Below are 19974 nucleotides of genomic sequence, written 5' to 3' on the forward strand. Positions count from 1 at the left end.
TTCACCGATGTTCTCAAGATTATAATAAATAAATAAATAAAATAAATCTGTGTGGCTTCTTACATAAAGTAAACTACACCAAACCTGCCCTGAAAGCACTCTATTCTGTTGACATTTAAGTCTTTTTTTGGAGAGTTACTTCTACAATAACGTGAACTTCTTTCGTAAGTCAGGTTGACCTGTAAACACACATTTCACTTCACCCTTCCTCCACCTACTTGTTTATCCTCAGGTCACAAACTTCCATGAGCAGAAACCACTCCTTGTAAATCCTTTAAAAAAAATAAAAATAAAAAGGTAATGGGCAGCTTAGTAAAGGACACTACTGCTAATAACAGTGAGCTAAGCCTCTCATTAATTGGGGTTGTAGGAGCTGTGGTGAACCTTCCTCACCTGAAGACAACATTTACCTTATGAAGCATGGTATTCCAAGGATGGCATTTAGTGAAAAAGGAGAATGCAACTGGTAGGACTCCTTGCGTCTAGGCACTGGCTCAAGAAAACCAGTTTGAGCCGTTATTCTGTACTGTCATCATATTCATTTTCCTCACCAGGGCAGGCACAGAGCCTCAACTGATGTTAAGAACAGCAGCATTCAGTGTATTGAGCCACTTTGCTAATTTAAGAGTTATTAGGGAATTTAATACTACATACAGTCAGATTATGCAGCATACTTTCAAATTAAAAGTCAGAGTTTTAGCGGGCCTGATGTATTTATTGACCTATTGGAGCTTTCAATTTCGGTCAAATTTGCTTTGATCTTGTTGGTATTACTGTTAAAACGATGAGCAAAAAGTTTATTTGATTTCTATGTGACTGTATCTCTAGGACAAGCTAAATTCCATTACAGCACTATTATGATTATTAATAATGTTATCTTTTCAGTCATAGTCTAATTTAAGCTCCATTTAAGATTACGGCTTAGGAGTTCAAGGGGAGCAGCAAAGCCAATAAGGATCACATTAAGCCTCTTGTTTCAATGTGTGAGAAGCGTCATTTAAATTTTTCAAGCCAAGTCTTGGCATTAGCTTGAGGGAACTTGGCTGAGCTCAAAGGAACAGCCTTCTGTCAGTGTTAAGAATGATCCTAAGGAGCAAAAACAGTGAACACAGAAGGCTGCACTGAACCCTCTGAGTTAGAAACAAACAGCGAGCAAAGATTAACATTTATCTGAGCTTTCCATTTGTTTCCCCCATTGCGGACACATTAATATGTATGCCATGACTTCACGTTGCTATGTACTCTAGCAATGGAACAGAATAGTAACCGGGAACGGGGGGGGGGGAGGAAATCCAAGTATACTTTAAATTGAACTCATGTCTCTGTAGAGAAATTAAAGTATCTATTTTTTGGTATAAATCTTGGAAAATCTCAGCTGCATAAGTCACACTTAGGCTGTATGTTAACTACCTAAAAGGTTCCGTCAGTTCCATGTGAAGTATTTCCTAGTCTTCTGGTTCTGAAGTTTAAAGTACAATTTAGGTGACAGTGGTACAGCTTTGACTGTAGAAGGAAAGCAGAATATATGAGAAGTCAGTAAATTTTAAAAAGGAAGAAGTAAGTTCTTGTATATTTAAGACATAGATGTTTGTGGAAAGTACTGAATTAGAGAATAAAGTCCTTCTATCCAGAGGGCACTGGGAACACAGCGTAACTGTCTGAGCATCCCCGTATAACCTCAGCAGCCCTGATTTGAACAACCGCTTCTGACTGAGAAAGCAGATGGTCATTTCTCCACAGGCTATTCCCTGCTGGTGCTAGTGCTAAACGATGCAGGTTTTTATTGCCATTTTGTGGTATGGAACTGCAAATATGAGACCTATTTCCAAACACATCATCTTATAAAAGTAACCCTGCTATTAATGCTCTGCCTGTCATTTAAAAATTAATGATTATACTACTTTGTACTTCTGCAGTAGCTATCAAGGGGAGATGGGGGTTATCCTCTAGCATCTATGAGGGAGTTTCAATCTATCATTTTAAACAATCGGCAATATAAGAAAAGTACTTGACACTATTCTTTTAATCAAAATGTTAAAAACTAACTTATATAGAAGAAAAGGAAATGGAATAAATAGTAATTTGATAGCGACAAATAGCCCTATGGTCATAAAATGGGAGCTCCCAAGCAGAATTCTGTGAAACACTAGTTGCCCGCAGCGTACTTGCAGCTAATTCTTGGAAGGCTGGCTAGCCATATGCTGCTGGCTTTAGTCCTTGTTTCCAGCTGTTACGTCACACGAAAGACAACTAAAAATATATTAAATACTTCTCCATACAAGCACGTTCAAAAGCTACTGCAAGAATGTTATGCACTGAAAGTAGAAGAAGTGTGTGCAAAGTTATGAACAGAAGTGGAAAAAAAAAAGTTTACAATCTCTCTGCTAAAGTGTGGTCGGTCTACGATAGAGCAAAAGAGAACCTTGACCCTCAAGGTTCGATTTCAGTATTTCAGCATGTCTTGAATATTCTAAACTCTATCAGATGTTCAAGGTCTCAGTCCAACAACACACTTAATCGTGGATCTAACCAAGACTTTGTGATACAATTTGGCATACGCTTATGTACCTCACCAAAATCAAAAGCCATGTGCCATGGAAATAACATACGGAGAGCTACACCAGGTGCTCAGAAAAGGCAGTAATAGACACATCCTAGATATTAAATGGAATCCCTTTGGATTGTTAATAAGCTAAAGGTGCCTCCTACAAGGCCCGAAGGTGTAACTTACTAGAAACACAAATTAATAAAACGTGCAAATTGGGATGCTGGAGTGTCTGAAAGAAAAGAAACATAACTGATTACAGCTGGGAGGTGGGGTTGTGAAGAGGACAGTAGCATGGCCAGAGGAGAGTTTTTTTAGTGCTTGGTAATGGAAATAAGTTATCTTTCCAGAACCACTTTGTTAAGCAACCCTTGAAAAAGATCACACATCAACTGCAGTGTGTATTACATGCAGCCAACAGAGAGCCTCCACAATCTAGAAACAATCAGCTCTTGCTGCGAGCCAAACACCGTACACCACACATATAACACGTGGCCTCAATAAATTATTTGGCCAGAAGTGGGCAAGAAAATATGGAAAACTGAAAATAAGCAAAGACTACCAACAAGATAACTGCCACATTGTTTAATCAAGTGTCATCACTAGTCTCAAACAGGCCTGAAAGGAGAATAAACCTGACAGGTAGTCACCTGCAGACACAGGTGCTGACACAAATACCTGACTCTGCACAGTACTTTCCAGTTCTTTGAGTATTTGCCTGCCTACTGAAAACAGTAAATTTATATCACATCGGCATGATTTTTAAGACTCGTCTCACACCTTCTTCATATTTATGATTTTTATTTATACTTTGGTCACAGTGCAGGTTCTCTTTTGTTTGTAGCCTTATTGTTCCTTCAACTGGAAGGCCCTACACCTCTGATAAAACCAGTACTTGTGACAGAGAACTCAGCTTGCAAAATGTACCCCACTAAATGGCACAAGCATCAGCAGTGTCTCACCTTAGACCAGTCTCCCATTCTCCAGACGTAGCATTTGGAATAGTCCTCGCAGTCTTCTGCTTCTTTAGGTCTTGTGGACAAAACACATTTCTTGCGGGGATTGGTGCACCTCACAGTCCGATGCCGTACTCCCTTACCGCACTTTACAGAGCACTGTGGGAAACGGACATTTTTCAGGTTTATACAAGTGACGTAGTTACCCCACAGAACAAAGTAGGAGTCCTTTGGCCTTCTAATGACCTCTGCCAGGCTAACATAAATAATTCAAGACTTCAGTAATTTCCTGAGTTCCAATTCTCACATGTATAGATATTGGATTTGTTTAAAACTAACAAAAGAACAAAAATCCCTTATTGGGCAGAATAATCATCTCTGTATTTTCAGCTAAAAATACATAGCTTGAAATGATCAAAAATATCTGCTTAAGGAAAAATTAAGCTTTAAAACAGTATTTGGATAAGGAAAAATTTGAAAGGTTATGACCAAGTGAATGCAAAGAGTTACAGTTTACATATTAGTCTACATATTAGGCAATAATTTTGTTCTCAGAATTAAAGAAAACAGAATGAAAGAAAATCTAAATAGCGTTCATAAGGATAAGATATGAAGCAACTTCCAATAAATTCTAGTAGTGTCTAAAAGGCCTTTTTGGGAGGGAAAAAGGTTAAAATGGCACAGTAAACGTTCCAAAACTGTATGCAAGAATCCAGACTGAATTTGAAAATTCAAATCCACTGCATATATAGTATGTGAAAACTGCCTTAACGTTTCACAGAAGGTCTTAATCTATGTTTTTTTTCAGCTATTCCCACTTACACTGCCAAAAATTATGCCATTTCCTTCTCAAAACATTATCACTGCTTTCGATCATCCCACTGCTTGCAGATTAAAACTCTCTTTTGCCAGGCTGATTACAGCTGCAGGAAGCAGTAGTGGCCAGCTTCCAGTGTAATGGTGATAGTGGGAATGGCCATGGGAAACACCTCACTCTTCAAAATATATTTATTGCTTCCAACAAAAACACGCTCACTTCTTTCTGATTTCTCAAACGTACTAAACAATCTGGGTTTCTTTCTCTCACCTCTGTAAGTGAATACCATTCTTCCCAATGCCAGCGCCTCCATTATAAACCTCTGCATACGAGACCAGGAACTCCTGCTATTTACTTCTTTTTATCTCTACCTTAGCATCTGCTTTTCATCCTTGGAAATATTCCCTGTGCCTCAGCTCTTCCTTGCCTGGGGAGATCAAGGGCTGCTGCTGAATGGAGGAGTCCAAAGGAGGGACTGCACCTATATTCAGGAGCTGTTCTCATATTTTGAACCGCGGGGGACTGATGGCACAGCTTCTGCAGTGGGAGGCACGCAGAATGGCCTTGTATTTCCAGCTGAAGAAGAAGCTCCAATAACCCCTACAGTTTGTCCAGACGGCAGTGATAACAACTCCTTCTGCCTCCACAGTCAAATACTACCAAGCCTTTTAGAAGCCCAAGAAACACACATCGACACGCTCAGTAAAAATATCTTAAAAAGCTCTTCAAATAGTAATTAGAATCTGCACCGAGGCTCCAAGATGCAATGGATATGAAAGTGTTATTTACAAGCACCACTGCGCGTGCTGCTCTTGGAAAAAGAGGTGAGAAGAGAGAACAAGGGAAGGAAGTGTGCTTTTTGCAAGCAGTTCCCCCCATCGTCTCAGTGAAGTGGAATGGCAGCAGCCATTCACCTGATTAACATCCACTGGCACAAAAGCATTTCAGAGATGTTCCCTCTCTGAACACAAGTCCTGATAACTAAGAACTGATGGCCTTAATTATTTCTATTTACCCTTAGTTACCCACTACTACAGTCAGGACATATTTGGCTATACTTGCTTGAAAACTGGCCAAAAGAAACTGTTTCAGAACATTAGCTAGGTAAGATGTAGTAATTCTACGCAGTTGGTTTTCTGAAGCCCTGATCCCTATGCCAAATCACCACATGAGGACCCAGAAAATCTTTAGGCTGGGCTGTGCCATTTGTCATTGAAAAGGCCATATTCCCAGAAAACATTAAGGCACAAATAATTTCTATGGAATATTTGTATAACTAAATACCTCAGACCAGACTCCCGCTTCCCACACTGTCATGCAGTCCTGGCCTTCGCAGCGCTGCGCAGAAGCGGGCTTTGGCCCCAGGCAGTCTCTCTCCCGAGCTCTGATCAGGGTGCCGTTTCTCAGCTGCTGTGTGCAGGCTACTTGTCTGTTCTGGGTCCCTTTGCCACATGTTCTCGAACACGGAGTCCATTCTGTCATCATCCATCTATAAAGACATATAGACAATATAGTAACAAATCAGGCATGGAAAAGTCCCCTTTAGGTCATCTTATTCTCTTGCTTACCAATACCTTTCTGCCTAAGCTATATTGGCATATTTTCGGCCTGCTTTCTAATGTGGTAATGGACTAATTATTAATCTAACAGATCTTTCTTTTAAATAACACGTTAACATGCACTTCAGTATTTTTTGCTCCCCAGTAGCCACCCCTTGATCCTATGTTTTCAGAGCCCTTCATATTTCTTAATCAGTTCCCCTCTCTGTCATTAAAATTCCAATGAGAAAAGCTCCAAAATGCAACCATACACAGTTTAAAGGTGACAGGTCACTGACCAGACAATCTATTATTCTCTGGATAGCTATATGAATGAATATCTATATGTCAGGTCTATGCCCTGCATGTAAATTCCAGCATCCTTCGAAAATCGCTACAAGACAGAATCACTCCTGTGCCAAAGACTCATTTCTCTGGAGGAAGTATAAAAGCTGAGACTTCTTCATGTTCTTTAGGGTCAGGCCTAACTCAGGATGCATGGTTTAAATCACAGAAACAAGCAAAGCTGATGAAGCATGGCAGAACCAACATATCTGGAGAGCAATAGTTCTGGAGCATAATTTTTCCCAAATATTCAATACTTCCAGACTATGGCCATGTGCCCTTAAAAAAAAAAAAATCAAAAAGTTCTGCCAATGATGCAGTACACAAGTGCATCCTAAAAGACTGGATTTGCAAGGGAGAGTCTTTCAGAAACCGAAATTTAACATATCAGTTCCAACCTTCTCTCAGGCATTCACTGTAAGAAAATATAATGTTTAACTAAGGTTTTTTATTATTAGTCCAGAGACTCGATTTAAAAATCACAGCTTGTCAAGGTAATGCAATACAGTTTAAGATATGTCTTCAAGAGCCAATAACAAACAACTAGTTATGCAAGCATATGTTTTAGCTACATTTCTACTGAAAGGTAGCAATATTTGTTTTGCAAGAATCATTAACAGTATATTAAAAACTAGATATATAAATTGAGGAGCATGATATCTTTCTACATTTCTCAGCATAGCAGCTTTGAGTAGCAACTAGTAACACTTGAAAATGTACAGCATATTGAAAATAGATAGTTGACAATGCTGCAGAAAAAGATCACACTATTCCATTTCTATCCATTAAGTGTACAGTGATGTTAATAAAATAATAATCTGGTCCAGTACATACATAGTGAAATATAAATAATCCCTTTAAAGTGTAACGCTCTAGTCTGTGTAAGTTAGAACCTCAGCAGATCTGTCTAACTTAAATCCGTAAAATACCAGCGATCAATACATTTTTCGTACTTCATTCTTTCCAAGAAAACTATGTCATCTGGTTCATTTTACATCCATTTCTTTAAAAACATTTGCATTTTATTTACTTTGCATTGCTTTCTTTAAAAATACCATCCACTTCTCCTCCAGATGACTCCAGTAGATTAACCCCTGTGCTCGCTCCCAAGGGAACTAGCTATCGCTCTCTGTCCTCCCTTTCTTGAAAGGTAGCAGGCACTTTCCTCGAGTGCGCACCATACGCAAGGACTTCCCTAGGCATAATTCTTAGCTGCAATTCAGAAAACTGACTGCAAACAGTGAAATGGGTCCTGGGAAGAAGCCTTCGTGCTGGCCTTGCGGCGTGATGACACGCTGCCCTTGCAGAAGATGCCCAGCATGTGCAGAAAGGTCCCTGCAAGGATGGCAGGCAACAGCCATCATGCATCAGCTGGCTGACGCCAGGCGACAGGCCGCTGAGTCACCCGGCTGCACAGCATCAGGTGGGGTGGTCTCTGCTCGGCACAGGCTGCATGCTACAGCTGTCTCTTGAGGTGAAATTCAGGGAAAAAGCACCTTCTGCTTCTTCTACCACTCAACCATCAAAGCCCAATTCTGCATAGTGATCCACAGACACAGGGATGGCGGGGAGAGGGAGGAGAGGAACACTGTCTATACTTCAAGTTAAATCAATGTATTACAAATGAGTAACTGTTTCTTCCACTACCCAGTACACCCAGAGTGTACTGTGTGCTTTTAAAAGACTGCAGGACTACAAAGAGTGCAGTTTTGTTCATGCCACAAAACACCACAATATATCATTAATTAAAAGATTAAATCCATCCCTATACAAGCAGCATTTAAATTTCAATTTCATAATACACATCAGCCTGTGGGAACTCTTACTGAGGAAATTAATGAGCTGCTTAATTGAGTAAGAATTGATTTAGGTACATGCTTAAGGCTCTCTATCCTCTGTTCCATTCAGACTCAGAAGAAACAACAGCCAGCATTTCAATGTTCCCTACATTTCTTATTATAACCTTTGATGTATGTATTTATTGCACATTCGTTGCCACAGTCAGTCACCTCTCTCCGTAGCTCCTACGATTTTTACATCTAGATATTACAGTCTAATTTAATCAAATAACTATTACCTGGTCTGGCATGGCTGCTCATTGCACTTTCGGATCTGTGGTTCAGGTTTTGTTAAATATTTGCACTTTTTATTGTCGACCAGACTGATATTCTTGTTCATAATCTTTGTGCAAGACACTGTTGTTTTTCTTTCACCTGATAAAAAATAAAGCAAGTATGTGGGAAAACCAGGAATATACAACTTTGTTTAAAAAAAAAAATGATGCTTGTTGAAGGCCAAAGGTAACTTTATCATATACAGCTGTTTTATGTAGAATTTGGCTAAAAGTAGTATAAAACAAAATATGTTAAATTCTGCACTTTGAATTTTATAAAAGATATACATTATAGAAGGTTCATTTCTTCTACAAAGGTTTACAGGCCATTGATTAGAAGAGTAAAGATTTTGTGAGAAACAATTTGTGCTGAATTCATATACATGCTTAGAACAAGTGGGATGTGCCGTTTCTACATTACTGAATTTCAATTATGGAAACAGAAGACGCCAGGAAGGTTTAAGGGTGGAAAGCTGTAGTTGGCTGAAAAAAGAAGCACTGATTTATTAACAGAAAAAGATGCAAAACTGGTAGACAGAAATACATTTGCACAGTATCTTACTGCTATTTTATATATTCAAACACACAATATGACACATTTTTCCATTCACCTGGACTTGCACTCTATCACTCCCCCAACCACTGTGCAGTTTGTTGCCCTGATGGCAGCACGGCAGCCAGCATTCCTGCCTGCCCTCCCTGGGACTCCACGTCCTTCCTCCGACAGAGCAAAATAGTATACTGGACACTTAAAGTGAAAAGCAAAGAGAAATTTTAAAATTTGAAGGGAACAAGGTGATTTTCTGATCCAGTCTTTGCACACCACCATCAACAGAATTTTGCTGCTTTATCTTTGTAACAAGTCGTAGCCAACACCTGAGCCTTAGTGACTTAATTGCTTCTCTCTCAACCACTGAGACCCCGACACTGAGAAAAGCTTGCGGAAAAATTTCACAGAAAGCAAGTTTGTCCATTAACATATAAAATAAGGAAAGAAATAACAACTCCTGCCTTCCTGGAGTTTAATATTTCTGCCTGGTTTAGCAATGTATGGGCAAGCATGGCCAGCACTTAGCTAAAGGGGATCAGCACACGCAACCTTCAATAAGGAGGAGCCTGCCCTATTCCCCATCAACTAAAGAAAAAAGGCCACATAACTGATCTGATCTGCAGGGTAATAATTTAAGAAGTTCGGGTACTGCTTGCTGAGACCTAACACGTATCCTTTTAAATATACCTTTCCTTGACAGATGGGTTGGTATCTCTTGAAGACAAAAATGGTTAGAAATCAGAATTTAATCTAATAGCTACCATAATTAGTAACTTGTAATCAGACTGATAGATAATTTTTTGAAAACTAACAAGCTTTGAATTAAAGACTTCATTTAGTAGAATATACATTCATTTGTTCCGACGGTTAAGTTATAACAATTTACTTCTACCTAGAAGTTTACTGACAAACCAGGCGCCTGCAGGAGCAAGGCAGAGTTAAGAATGCTGTCACTAGCGGTCAGAAACGTACCCGTGGATGGAGCAGTACAGTTATAAATAGGCATTATGTGACCACAATTGACATTTTACACTGCATTTGTGTACGTGAAAGCACATGCAACTAATCTGTCATATACAGCAATTGATATATTTGACATTTTTTCTGCATTTACATATACATGTGTGTATTCATATTCTCTCCCATGCATGTACACAAAGAAAGCTTTTTCCGCAACAAAGGAGGTCACAGACGAGTTACATACATAAACATGCACAAAACCAGACAGCTTCATCAATAGTTTCCTCCTGACATACACTTCAAACATTTAAGGAAAACATGCTGATAATTGTTATAGTCATTAATCTGATTCATCAAAACATTGATGTTAAAAATTCAAATGTAAACATTTACATAGGGTACAAGCTGCAACATTTTAATTTTGTTATTGCTTCATATAAAACCCTAAAAATAACAGAACAGTTCAAATTATTCTGTCTAAAGTGAAAAATAAACTTTAACTTGTACTTCAGAAAATTCAGCAGTTCAAAGTTAGAATACCTTTTATGGAACTTCATATTAACTCGACTACTTTAAACAATAACAAAAAGCAAAAGCCAGTTACATCAGAAAAATATGATCAATAAACTTTACAATAAAACACTTAAATATTTATAAAAGTATTAATGTAGAATAAATGACCAACATATTGCATGTTAAGGGTTTTTCCAGACAAAGGTAACTTCAGAAACATCTGAAGCAACAATGAGAGATTGTGGTAACATTAAAATTATACTAAAAATATTTCAGGAAATCGTAAAAAGCATGAATATTCCAAGTGAATGAGTGCTCTGCTAAGAAACAGAGGATGCTACTTGCACCACGTACAAAATACCTTCAGGGAAGAAGTTTTCTTACCAAACCACAAAAGACATGTTTATGGAAACTACAGCAATCTGTCGTGACACCAGGATTGTTCGCAGAGTCAAAGTAACTAGAACACTGTGTTCTTTAAACTGCTGTTACGAGAAAGTAAAGCGTTTCCAGGCTTTCCTATTCAATTAGAAGGTGCACAGCAATTTTCAGGACTGCTGATCAGAAGAGCCGTGATTGTCAAAGTTGTAAGCAGGAAAGACAGGTATCAAAGAGCAATATAGTATTCACAGCTTAAGTCTAATTACTCAAGGTATAAACAGATCTCTAGGTTGCATTCATTAAAAACCTCAGTGTTTTTCCACTGTTATAACCTTTTCTAGTAACCAACTTCTAAACAGCAATTTTTAAGGATTTTGTTACAATAATACTGTTTATGTTCCAGTATCTGTTTCTGTGCCTGTAGTTTGTTTTTCCAAATGCGCACTTTAATGGTTTATAAACAAACATAGGAAAAGTATTGCACCATCACATTAATATCTGCTGTCACAAAGTTTGTTCCGCATGTTTTTGGATCATCCTCAACTCATGTTACTAATTGTACATAGTTGTTCTGAGAGAGCGTTCAGCTTTTCTGTAGTTTGAAATGACTTTTACAGATCATTTATCTTCAACGATTCCAAATACACAGTGGAATACAAATGCAATGAACTTTCTATTAGTGTTCTAGCTCTTGCACTTCCTTTTCTTCTTGGAAACTGTGTCCTTAATTCACTTTGTTAATCCAGATTTCATTCCTTTGCTATGATTTTTGTCTACTTGCTTTATTTAGTTTGCATGTTTTCCTGTGGCTATCATTATTCTTTTAATCTAATCAGGAGGCATGAGATTGAAATACGTGCTCCATCATTCTGTAACAACCTTAGCCTACAAGCTGCAACTATGATATTATTATTAAAAATGCTACGGTGATAACCAGTGTCTCAAATACTAATACACCACGTGTTTTAATTGCCATATGCATGTATGCATATATTTACCTCCTCCGCATACAGCATCACAGTCCTCCCAGCCAGAATGAGTCCACATGAAAAGAGGTTCGGGTACTTTAGAGCTCTGATTCTCAGGAAGAGGATCCAGTGGGATTGTGTATTCATAGTGTAGGCCATAACTCTGGTCATGGAAAAGTAGCACCTGCAAGACACAGAGAATGAAGACAGCCTGTACAGCCACTGCTTGAAGACAAACTCAGACCTGTGAAGAAATAACCTGAAGAGCACAACAGAATGAATTAATGCTTTACAGTCTTGCAATGATGGCTTTTGTAATGGAAAAATTAATGGAAGTGACCAACTCCAGACAATGGGAAAAAATGCTCTTACTTAATCTATAGGTAAAAGAGGTCTCCTTAAGAAACAGACAAACAAGTTAACCAGGAATTTAGAGGACAATCTTCCCTATGATTTCAGTGTTCTTCAGTAAAGCAGATCTTGTTTTGACATGTATCATATTTCAATCTATTTTAGATGGATCACCCAAATTTTTACACTTGAAGGATTCTGAATTGTGAGGTACTTCCTTATCATCTCTCCCTCTCTCCATCTGGTTTTGTCACTGCGGCTATCAACGTTTCCTTCCCTCTACGGAAAAGCATCACAACTCTACTTCTTTGCAGAGAACCCTGAAGGGTGATGATGTGCTATGGTCAGCCAACAGGATAGAAAATTTTTTATCTCTCTCCTCAAGCTGCACAACAGCCTTTTATGAGACTTGTAGTAATGTAAAAACTTTGAGACTTTCCATCCTGCCTCAACAGCTTATTATTATTGGATTTATTATTAGCTATTATTATTATCCAATAATTGGATATTATCATCATTGGATCTTAATATTATTACTGGATGTTATATTATTATAATAATATATTGGATAGTATTATTGTTGGATTTAAATAGGGTTTTTTGGTTTTTGTTTTTTTAAGGAGTGGGCTGACAGATCAGCAGGGGTAACTTACATAGATCTCATTATGTTAAGAAGCCTGGGGAAAAAATATTAGTTACCATGCATTATTATTTGAATCAGATTAAAAAAACCCAAACATATTTTCATACCAATAAATGTAAAGGTGATGTTGTGGGACCTTTAGCAGATATCTTCTCCCAAAGACCTCTCCGAACATAATGGACAGTGGTCCCAGCAATATTGAACGTTCCTGAATGCTCTATTTTCCAGTCACTATTGATTGACTGTTTTCCAGCATCTCGAAGAGCTGCAAAAATATATGAATAAAGACCAATATAAAAGCTGTCTGTCCAGGAGAGATTTTGGCCTCTTCTTACTTCCCGTTAGTATAATTTAATGGGCTGATGAAATTACATGATCATATTTGCAAAGATATTTGTTGATCTTAATATACATGTTGTTCAATAGGAACACGTTTCAGAAAATTTCTGGAAGGAATGCTTGGCAAAAACATGTGCCTAACATTAACTGAAGTTAATATCAGTGTTTTCAAGCCTACAGAGACTGGCAGCCTCCAGCATAATTCATAATTTGATCACTGAATTAATCTGATTAAGAGAAAGACAACCATTCTTTACTCCCAGAGTAGTCATTTCTATGATCCATACAAGACATAGGAAATAAAATTGTCACAAGAAACACTTCAGGATTTGTGGGATTAGATTAAAACTTAAAAAAAAAAATATGGCTCAGAGTTCTTTCGCTCTAACCACTAGATTTGTTTTTTTTCTCCCACCTCAAAATGTAACAGTACTACCATCATCACACCTAAATATCTATTTTACACAGACTTTCACCATATAATTTGATTTCCAGTGGGAAAAGCTTCTCCATGTTGGCTGAATCATTTCTCTTTTTGGTCTAATTAATACCCAAAGCTATCAATAAAGTCAAGTAAGATACATTCCAAACACTGAAAACACAATCTTTTACATTATTTTTTTATAGTGAACTCCAAATTGACTCTCTTCTGTGAACAACCTGTAATTTTACTTTAGCTTAGTTTAGCTTAGCTCAGAATCATGTCTGAAACAATCATGTGAAGTAAAATATACTTGAAGTCACCTTCTGGGCAAGAAGTTCTACACATTCCTCTTCATTGAAATTGCATGTTTGGCATCAAACTGTCGTAAGAGAACCTCAACAGTTTAAGCTTTGTCCAAAATTTCTTTTTTAAAGTTGTAAGTTAATGTGAGTCATTCCCGTAATCAACTTCTCTCCTATTCATATTTATACTGTTATGTTTTGTTTCTATGGGAAACAATGGCAATAGGTCTATGGACTGGCAGAAATACAACTGCATGAGACACCACTGATGTGTGCCACTACAGCACTGTGTTAAATGCTAAGACTATAAGATCCATCAGCGCTGCAGAACAGCCGTGTGCTAAAAATAACAACAGTCGTCTTACAAGATTCAAAAATTGGTACTTTAGGTTTAAAGATTTTATTATTTAATGCTAACTAAGTTCCACTTAGAGGTTAAACAGTAGGGGCCAAACCCTCTCCTCAGCAGAGAAACAAAACAAATGCGCTTGAAAGTGCCAAGGTCCATTTGAGTCAGGCTGCTCAGATGGAGCAGCATCCTCTCCCTGGAGAGCAGTGGACTCTGCAGTCTTGTCTTTAAAACGAACATGTATGCTGCAGCACGTGTATGCACGCGAGGGACTGGAACCCTGGCCCCAGCATTCCCACAAAACAGAAATATGCCCGTTCTTGCACCTTCTGCTCTCAGATGCTCCACTTGAGCCACAGAGTTTAGAGGAAGGAAGAAAGGGTGTCCTTGTGCCTTAAAGCTAGGCTTCAATTCAAGCAGTCTAGGCTCTGTTCCTGACTCTGTCACAACCCATATCGTGAGCAAGTTCACGGAGTTTTCCTCCGCTCCACACCACACTTGGACTCCCACTCTGCTCGGCTTACGGAAAAGGATGAAGTCCTCTACACAGGAACACAATACAGAAGGAAAACTTGGCATGCAAGCGTATCCTCTCACACTGTAAAACAAATGGAGCAAGACATCTACAACTAAACAGACAAATGAACAACAATTTCCTGCCTCCCAAAAAGGAGAAAACCTGACTAGTGAAGCCTCTTGTAACTGCCACTGAGACCAAAAATTCAATACTAAAACAAGGGACAACACAAGTTCACCTTTGCAGAACATAAAACTACCACCATGACAATGACAATTAGGTGATGGTGATCAAAGTAGCATAGTTTTTAATCTCTCCCTAAATGCCAGAAAAATTTTAATAATGTTTATGACATATTCCAATAATCAAATGTTTACTTTAAAACTAATCAGGGCTATAGTTAAAGTGTTTGACAACTCTTACTAGTAAGCCCATAATAAAATGAAGGAACCTAACACAGACAAACTAACATTACTGAATTTCTCAGTCCTTGCTGAAGAGTCTCTTTTGCATATACATTTTTGTTGTATTTAGAAAAAATATTTCTACTATTCACTTTCAAGTATTCCTATCCACGATCAATGTTTACTAATTGGTAAGTGGGTTTTTTAGAACAACAATTCTGATAGTAGACATATATTTTGCATCCATGTGTGAACACTAAACATACCAATAAGTAAGCAGCACAAGCCCACAAGGGCTATTCTGTTTTATAAGCAATAACAATCAACCTACAGGCCACTTCCAGAGGTCTACATACTGGTAGGAGCAGCTGATAGCATTTCAGCATCACCTCAGCTAATTAACCCCAAACTGTCATTAATATCCAGGAAATCCTTGTGCTAAGATCATTACTGCTATGGACGAGAAGTCTAACTCACATAAAAAAAAAAAAAAAGAAAAGAAAAAAGAGAAAAGAAGAGAGAGAGAGAGAGAGGGAGTGTTAGTATTTTTTCCTCAAAAGTTCTTGCAAATAAAAAGGAATAATGAGGTTGTGCTGCTGAATTTTTGTAAGTGGTATCTATCATTCCAGGCTTAACTAATTATGGCACCAATTTACAGGTGCCTCACCTACGGTCAAATTAGCAATCTAATGGAAATCAAGGACTTGTAAGACTGTGCTTAAAGATAAGTAAGTAGTATTTTTGTTTGCTACACTGCAATGCTTACACATATAATGAAATTATTTCCCAAATTCACTTTAATTCAGAAATAAATTCCTAATTTATCTGCCTATTTCTTAGTTACATGTTTTCATTCACAGATCTGCTGACCTATTTGCACTCACTTTATCCCTTTTATTTCACAGAACTACAGTACAAATTCCCTCAGTATCAAATACAATTACATAAGAATACTAAATTAACGGTGTATGTATATGCATGTGTATGTATACACCTCTGTTGCTTAATTCTACATAGACAAGAAACTTTTTTCCTAGAAAAAAATCTGAGGTATATGCTAAAATATGTACATGCAAAAACATACTGCTAAGGTTTATGTGCATAGATAACTTCTTTGCATGTGCTAAGCAGATAACTTTAAGCATGCAACCCCATGCAGGCATCCATCTTTGCTCACATTTTGGATCAGACTTTGAAGTGGTTCTGATCATCCTGGTGAACAGGACTCTGAATTTTAGTTTTAATGACTGCGAAGGAAGAGCTGATTTATATCACTTTTCATTTTGTCTTCTCCTGCTTTGGTAAAGTGAGATTTCAATAGACATGTCCATCAAGCTTAAATACAACTTGAATAAAATAGACTTTAATCTCTTAATTCTGGATGTTTTCTGAAATGCGTCACTCAGCTGTTGCCAGTTGAGTGGCTTTGTGCACACACACAGTGATGCTGAGGCACCTTACTTCTTTCGATCCCCAATATTTGAGTCAACAACAAAGAACAATAAGGGACAGTAAAAAGACTTCGTTAACACGCTAAAATAAAACAAACAAAATGTGCACAATCTTACCCACCTGAAAAATAATTCGAACTCACACAAGACTTACTTGAATTTGGCAGCCTTGTTTGTATTATAATCTACCCTTTGCCAGATGCACTGCTGACAGCTTTGAAAGATATGAGCTAAATTGCAAATAAAAGAATGAGTATTTGTTTCATCTGGATGTAGAACTGTTTCAAAAAGTTTTACTTATTAAGCATCTTATATGGCCTTTCACATATGAAAGGAGGTCAAGTTTAGTCTTGGGGGACTCTGTTCCTTGGTATGGGACCAGGTTGTCAACCAGCTTCCCTTGAACTTATTATAATTTTTACAATCTAGATATCTATCCAAGATATTTTAAAACTATTAGCTTTGTCAAAAATGATGAACTCAAAACTTTGTATACTTTGTTAGATCCACCTCTGCTTTCCCACACCCTCCCCCCCAAAATATGATATATATATAGCTCTTTTTTTTTTTTTTTTTTTTTTTTTTTTTTTTTTAAACTGGGAAGCATATTTCAGAAAGGAAACCAGATGAGAATACAGCACAATTACGGACTTGATGCCTATAATGGATTCAGCAATTACAGTCATGCAGTGTTAAATTGCAAGCGTCCAGAACATCTACATCTCTGAAGCAGACTGATCATACATTTGAGAATAATGATACAGCTAATCCACTTCTGTATTCTGCCTGAAAACAAATTATTTCTCTCTCTTATTTCCAATTAGCACAGACCAAAAGATTACAGTTTTTAGACTGTAAAGTACTTGTGTAGTTATATAGCATTAACTAATCTTATTACATCATTATGGGTTGGACCATGTCATGCCATTACATAACAGTGCCACAAGAATGAGCACTCTAATCTCAGCCCCTAGAGCATCTCTTACAACTCTAAACTTCCTTTCTGTATCTTACGTTAAGTCTTTAGAACAGAAGAAAATTGTAACACCAGCCAACTATAAAGAAGAACTAGCATCAGCCAAGGCATAACCTTATAGCATAGGAATCTAGGTAATACTTGAAACAATCTTTATCAGCTTACAGTGAAATTTTTTTAAGCATAAGACAAGGAATCAAGTCTTTGGCCAACACCGTTTTAAGCTGATAAGGTTACAACTATAAGTTTACTTCTTAAAAATAAATCTTAAATTCCTTCCTAAAATACTGCATTTTAGTGCTGAAATTATTTTGGTATTTACTTTAGGAAATATTCTCAAATTAAATAAATACCTGTTTTCTCCTCTATATTACTACAAAAGATTGCTATTTGTGAATACCAAAGAAAGAAGAACCATCATCTCATATATCTTTTCTTATACAACTTAACTGGGGAAGACTAACTAATAATTGGATCATTCACAGTGAAAAAAAGATTCTGTAACTCTCAAATCCATGAAGAAATCCTGACTGGAAGGGAATCTGTATCCTGGGTCATCTGTGTTCCTACCTCCCCAAAAGGGAGATGAGACAAGGACAGACAAGGACAGGGCCTTGGCAGATCCATGAACTCAAAATACGCAGTTGCAAGCTGTACCTTGCCTCCTTTCCCAGGATGCCAGAGCTCCTGGTACTGGGGTGCATGTTGATAGATCTTAGGTAAAAGGTAAATCTGAGGTGATAAGGGAGAAATCCTCTGAAGATTTGCTTCAACAACACAATCAGTTCATGATGCTACAGATGTGGACTGTGGTTTTATTAATCAACTCAGCAGCATCATGGCAGTTTCTAGATCGTAGTGATGCTGCTTCTTACCACCACAGAAATCCAGAGAAGGGTATTTTATTCTTACTGCCTCCAAAATTGACTTACGCAGTACAAAAGGGATCAAATTTTCCATCAGTTTAAATTACCTTCTACTTTGGAAGCCACAGCTATTATTGGAGGCTGGATTACATTGTGTTTACAGCTATATCCTTAATTATACAATTATATAATAAGCTACATTATTTAAAAACTTATAATTCTAAAATATGTATATGAAAATCAGCTAAGTAGAAATACTGTTTGTCTGTACATTGATTCCTTTAGTTTTGAAGTACAGAAATTGAGAGAGCAAAGTACTATATAACAGACAATTAGCATAGAGAACTATAAAAGAGAAAACCACCCAGAAATATGGGGGAATTCAATTTGCATTGTATTTCACGTTTTAGTTACAGTGCTGAATATTAATTCTAAGCTGAAAGATTTATGCCTTCTCCCCAAAACTTGCAATACTGTTCCATTCAATTCAGATTTTTATGCTTTCAGAACAAATCTCCATTAACTGAAGGAGATTTAAATTCTTTCTGATAATAAAAAAGAAATAAAAACAGTAACAACACTATTTAATTCAAAACATTGCAAGAGAGCTGTTCTGTCTTCCCCAAAGAGACTGAACAAAAAAAATTGCAATGAAATACTAGCTGATCCTCAGACTAACATTATTTAGCTAAATTAAGCAAGGTAAAATTAAAGTCCCAATTAGTTAAGAACTAATTTTCAACTCTGCTAGTTAGAACATTTCAAAAAAATAAGCAGGATATCTGAGAAAGTCCTGCAGGTTATTTGGTGAAATTATACAACAGGCATAAAAAAGCATTACATTCTTTCATCTGTGGTAAGGTAAAGGAGGAATCATTTTGGTATTTATGAAGAATTAATTTCCCTAAATACAACTCCAAAAAAATTTTTTTTTTACATTATTTAAAAAATAAAAAATAAATTGCATTTCAATTGCCCCCATATCATAACAAGCAGTGGAGAAAACCTTGGAAAATATAGAAGAGACACCAGTGAAACTTCAGTTGCTGATTTGACACTCTTATATGTACTTACATCCCACAGCAGCTATTGGGGCATCATGAAATAATCCAGAACTATTGATCCCCTGAGATATCTTAACAGGGCACGAGCAGCACTCATGATAAACTAATTAAAGTATCACCCATTGATAATTTAAGCTGACATAATTAAGACTTCTCAGCTTCAACTTTCTTTCCATTAAAGTACCAAGAATGCTCAGGTAAAAGTTTTCTTGAAATGTAAATGTTGTGTATGAGCAGAACAAAGAATAGTGATCAAACCAGGGAATTTCTCATTTTGTTGTCCTATTTTTAATACTGAGTCTCTCTCAATTTAAACTACAAGCAATAAACAGAACAGGACCAGTTATGACATTTCAGATATTAATTTAACCCCCCCTAACTATAATAACAATAAATTATATTTTCTTAGACGAGTTTTAGAAATGACTAGAAAAGGAATTTCCAGTGAAAGACAACTTCATAAAAACTGGAAAACTAGAAAAATTGATTTTGATTAAATTTGTCCATGAAAGCATTCAGAAAATTTGAAATAATGCAAGCAATAGTTATCTGAGCTTGTCAGTTCAATATTAAAAATTCTGTTGACTTTGTTGGTAGTGTGC

The 19974-nt window shown here is 37.1% G+C and overlaps 1 protein-coding gene across 3 annotated transcripts in view; it reads right to left on the minus strand.

Moving 5' to 3' along the window:
• The window catches only part of LOC112991247 (A disintegrin and metalloproteinase with thrombospondin motifs 19), a 149331-nt gene that overhangs the window by 19626 nt on the left and 109731 nt on the right, over positions 1 to 19974 (minus strand). For all 3 annotated transcript variants that reach the window (XM_064500944.1, XM_064500943.1, XM_064500945.1), the window contains 5 exons: positions 12788 to 12945; positions 11717 to 11870; positions 8279 to 8414; positions 5603 to 5807; positions 3508 to 3660 (listed from right to left, as the gene is read on the minus strand). In XM_064500944.1, the coding sequence (XP_064357014.1) occupies positions 3508 to 3660; positions 5603 to 5807; positions 8279 to 8414; positions 11717 to 11870; positions 12788 to 12945 (806 nt within the window). The remainder of the gene's footprint in view (positions 1 to 3507; positions 3661 to 5602; positions 5808 to 8278; positions 8415 to 11716; positions 11871 to 12787; positions 12946 to 19974) is intronic.

This window comes from Dromaius novaehollandiae, chromosome W, assembly GCF_036370855.1.
Source record: "Dromaius novaehollandiae isolate bDroNov1 chromosome W, bDroNov1.hap1, whole genome shotgun sequence".
Taxonomy (NCBI): domain Eukaryota; kingdom Metazoa; phylum Chordata; class Aves; order Casuariiformes; family Dromaiidae; genus Dromaius; species Dromaius novaehollandiae.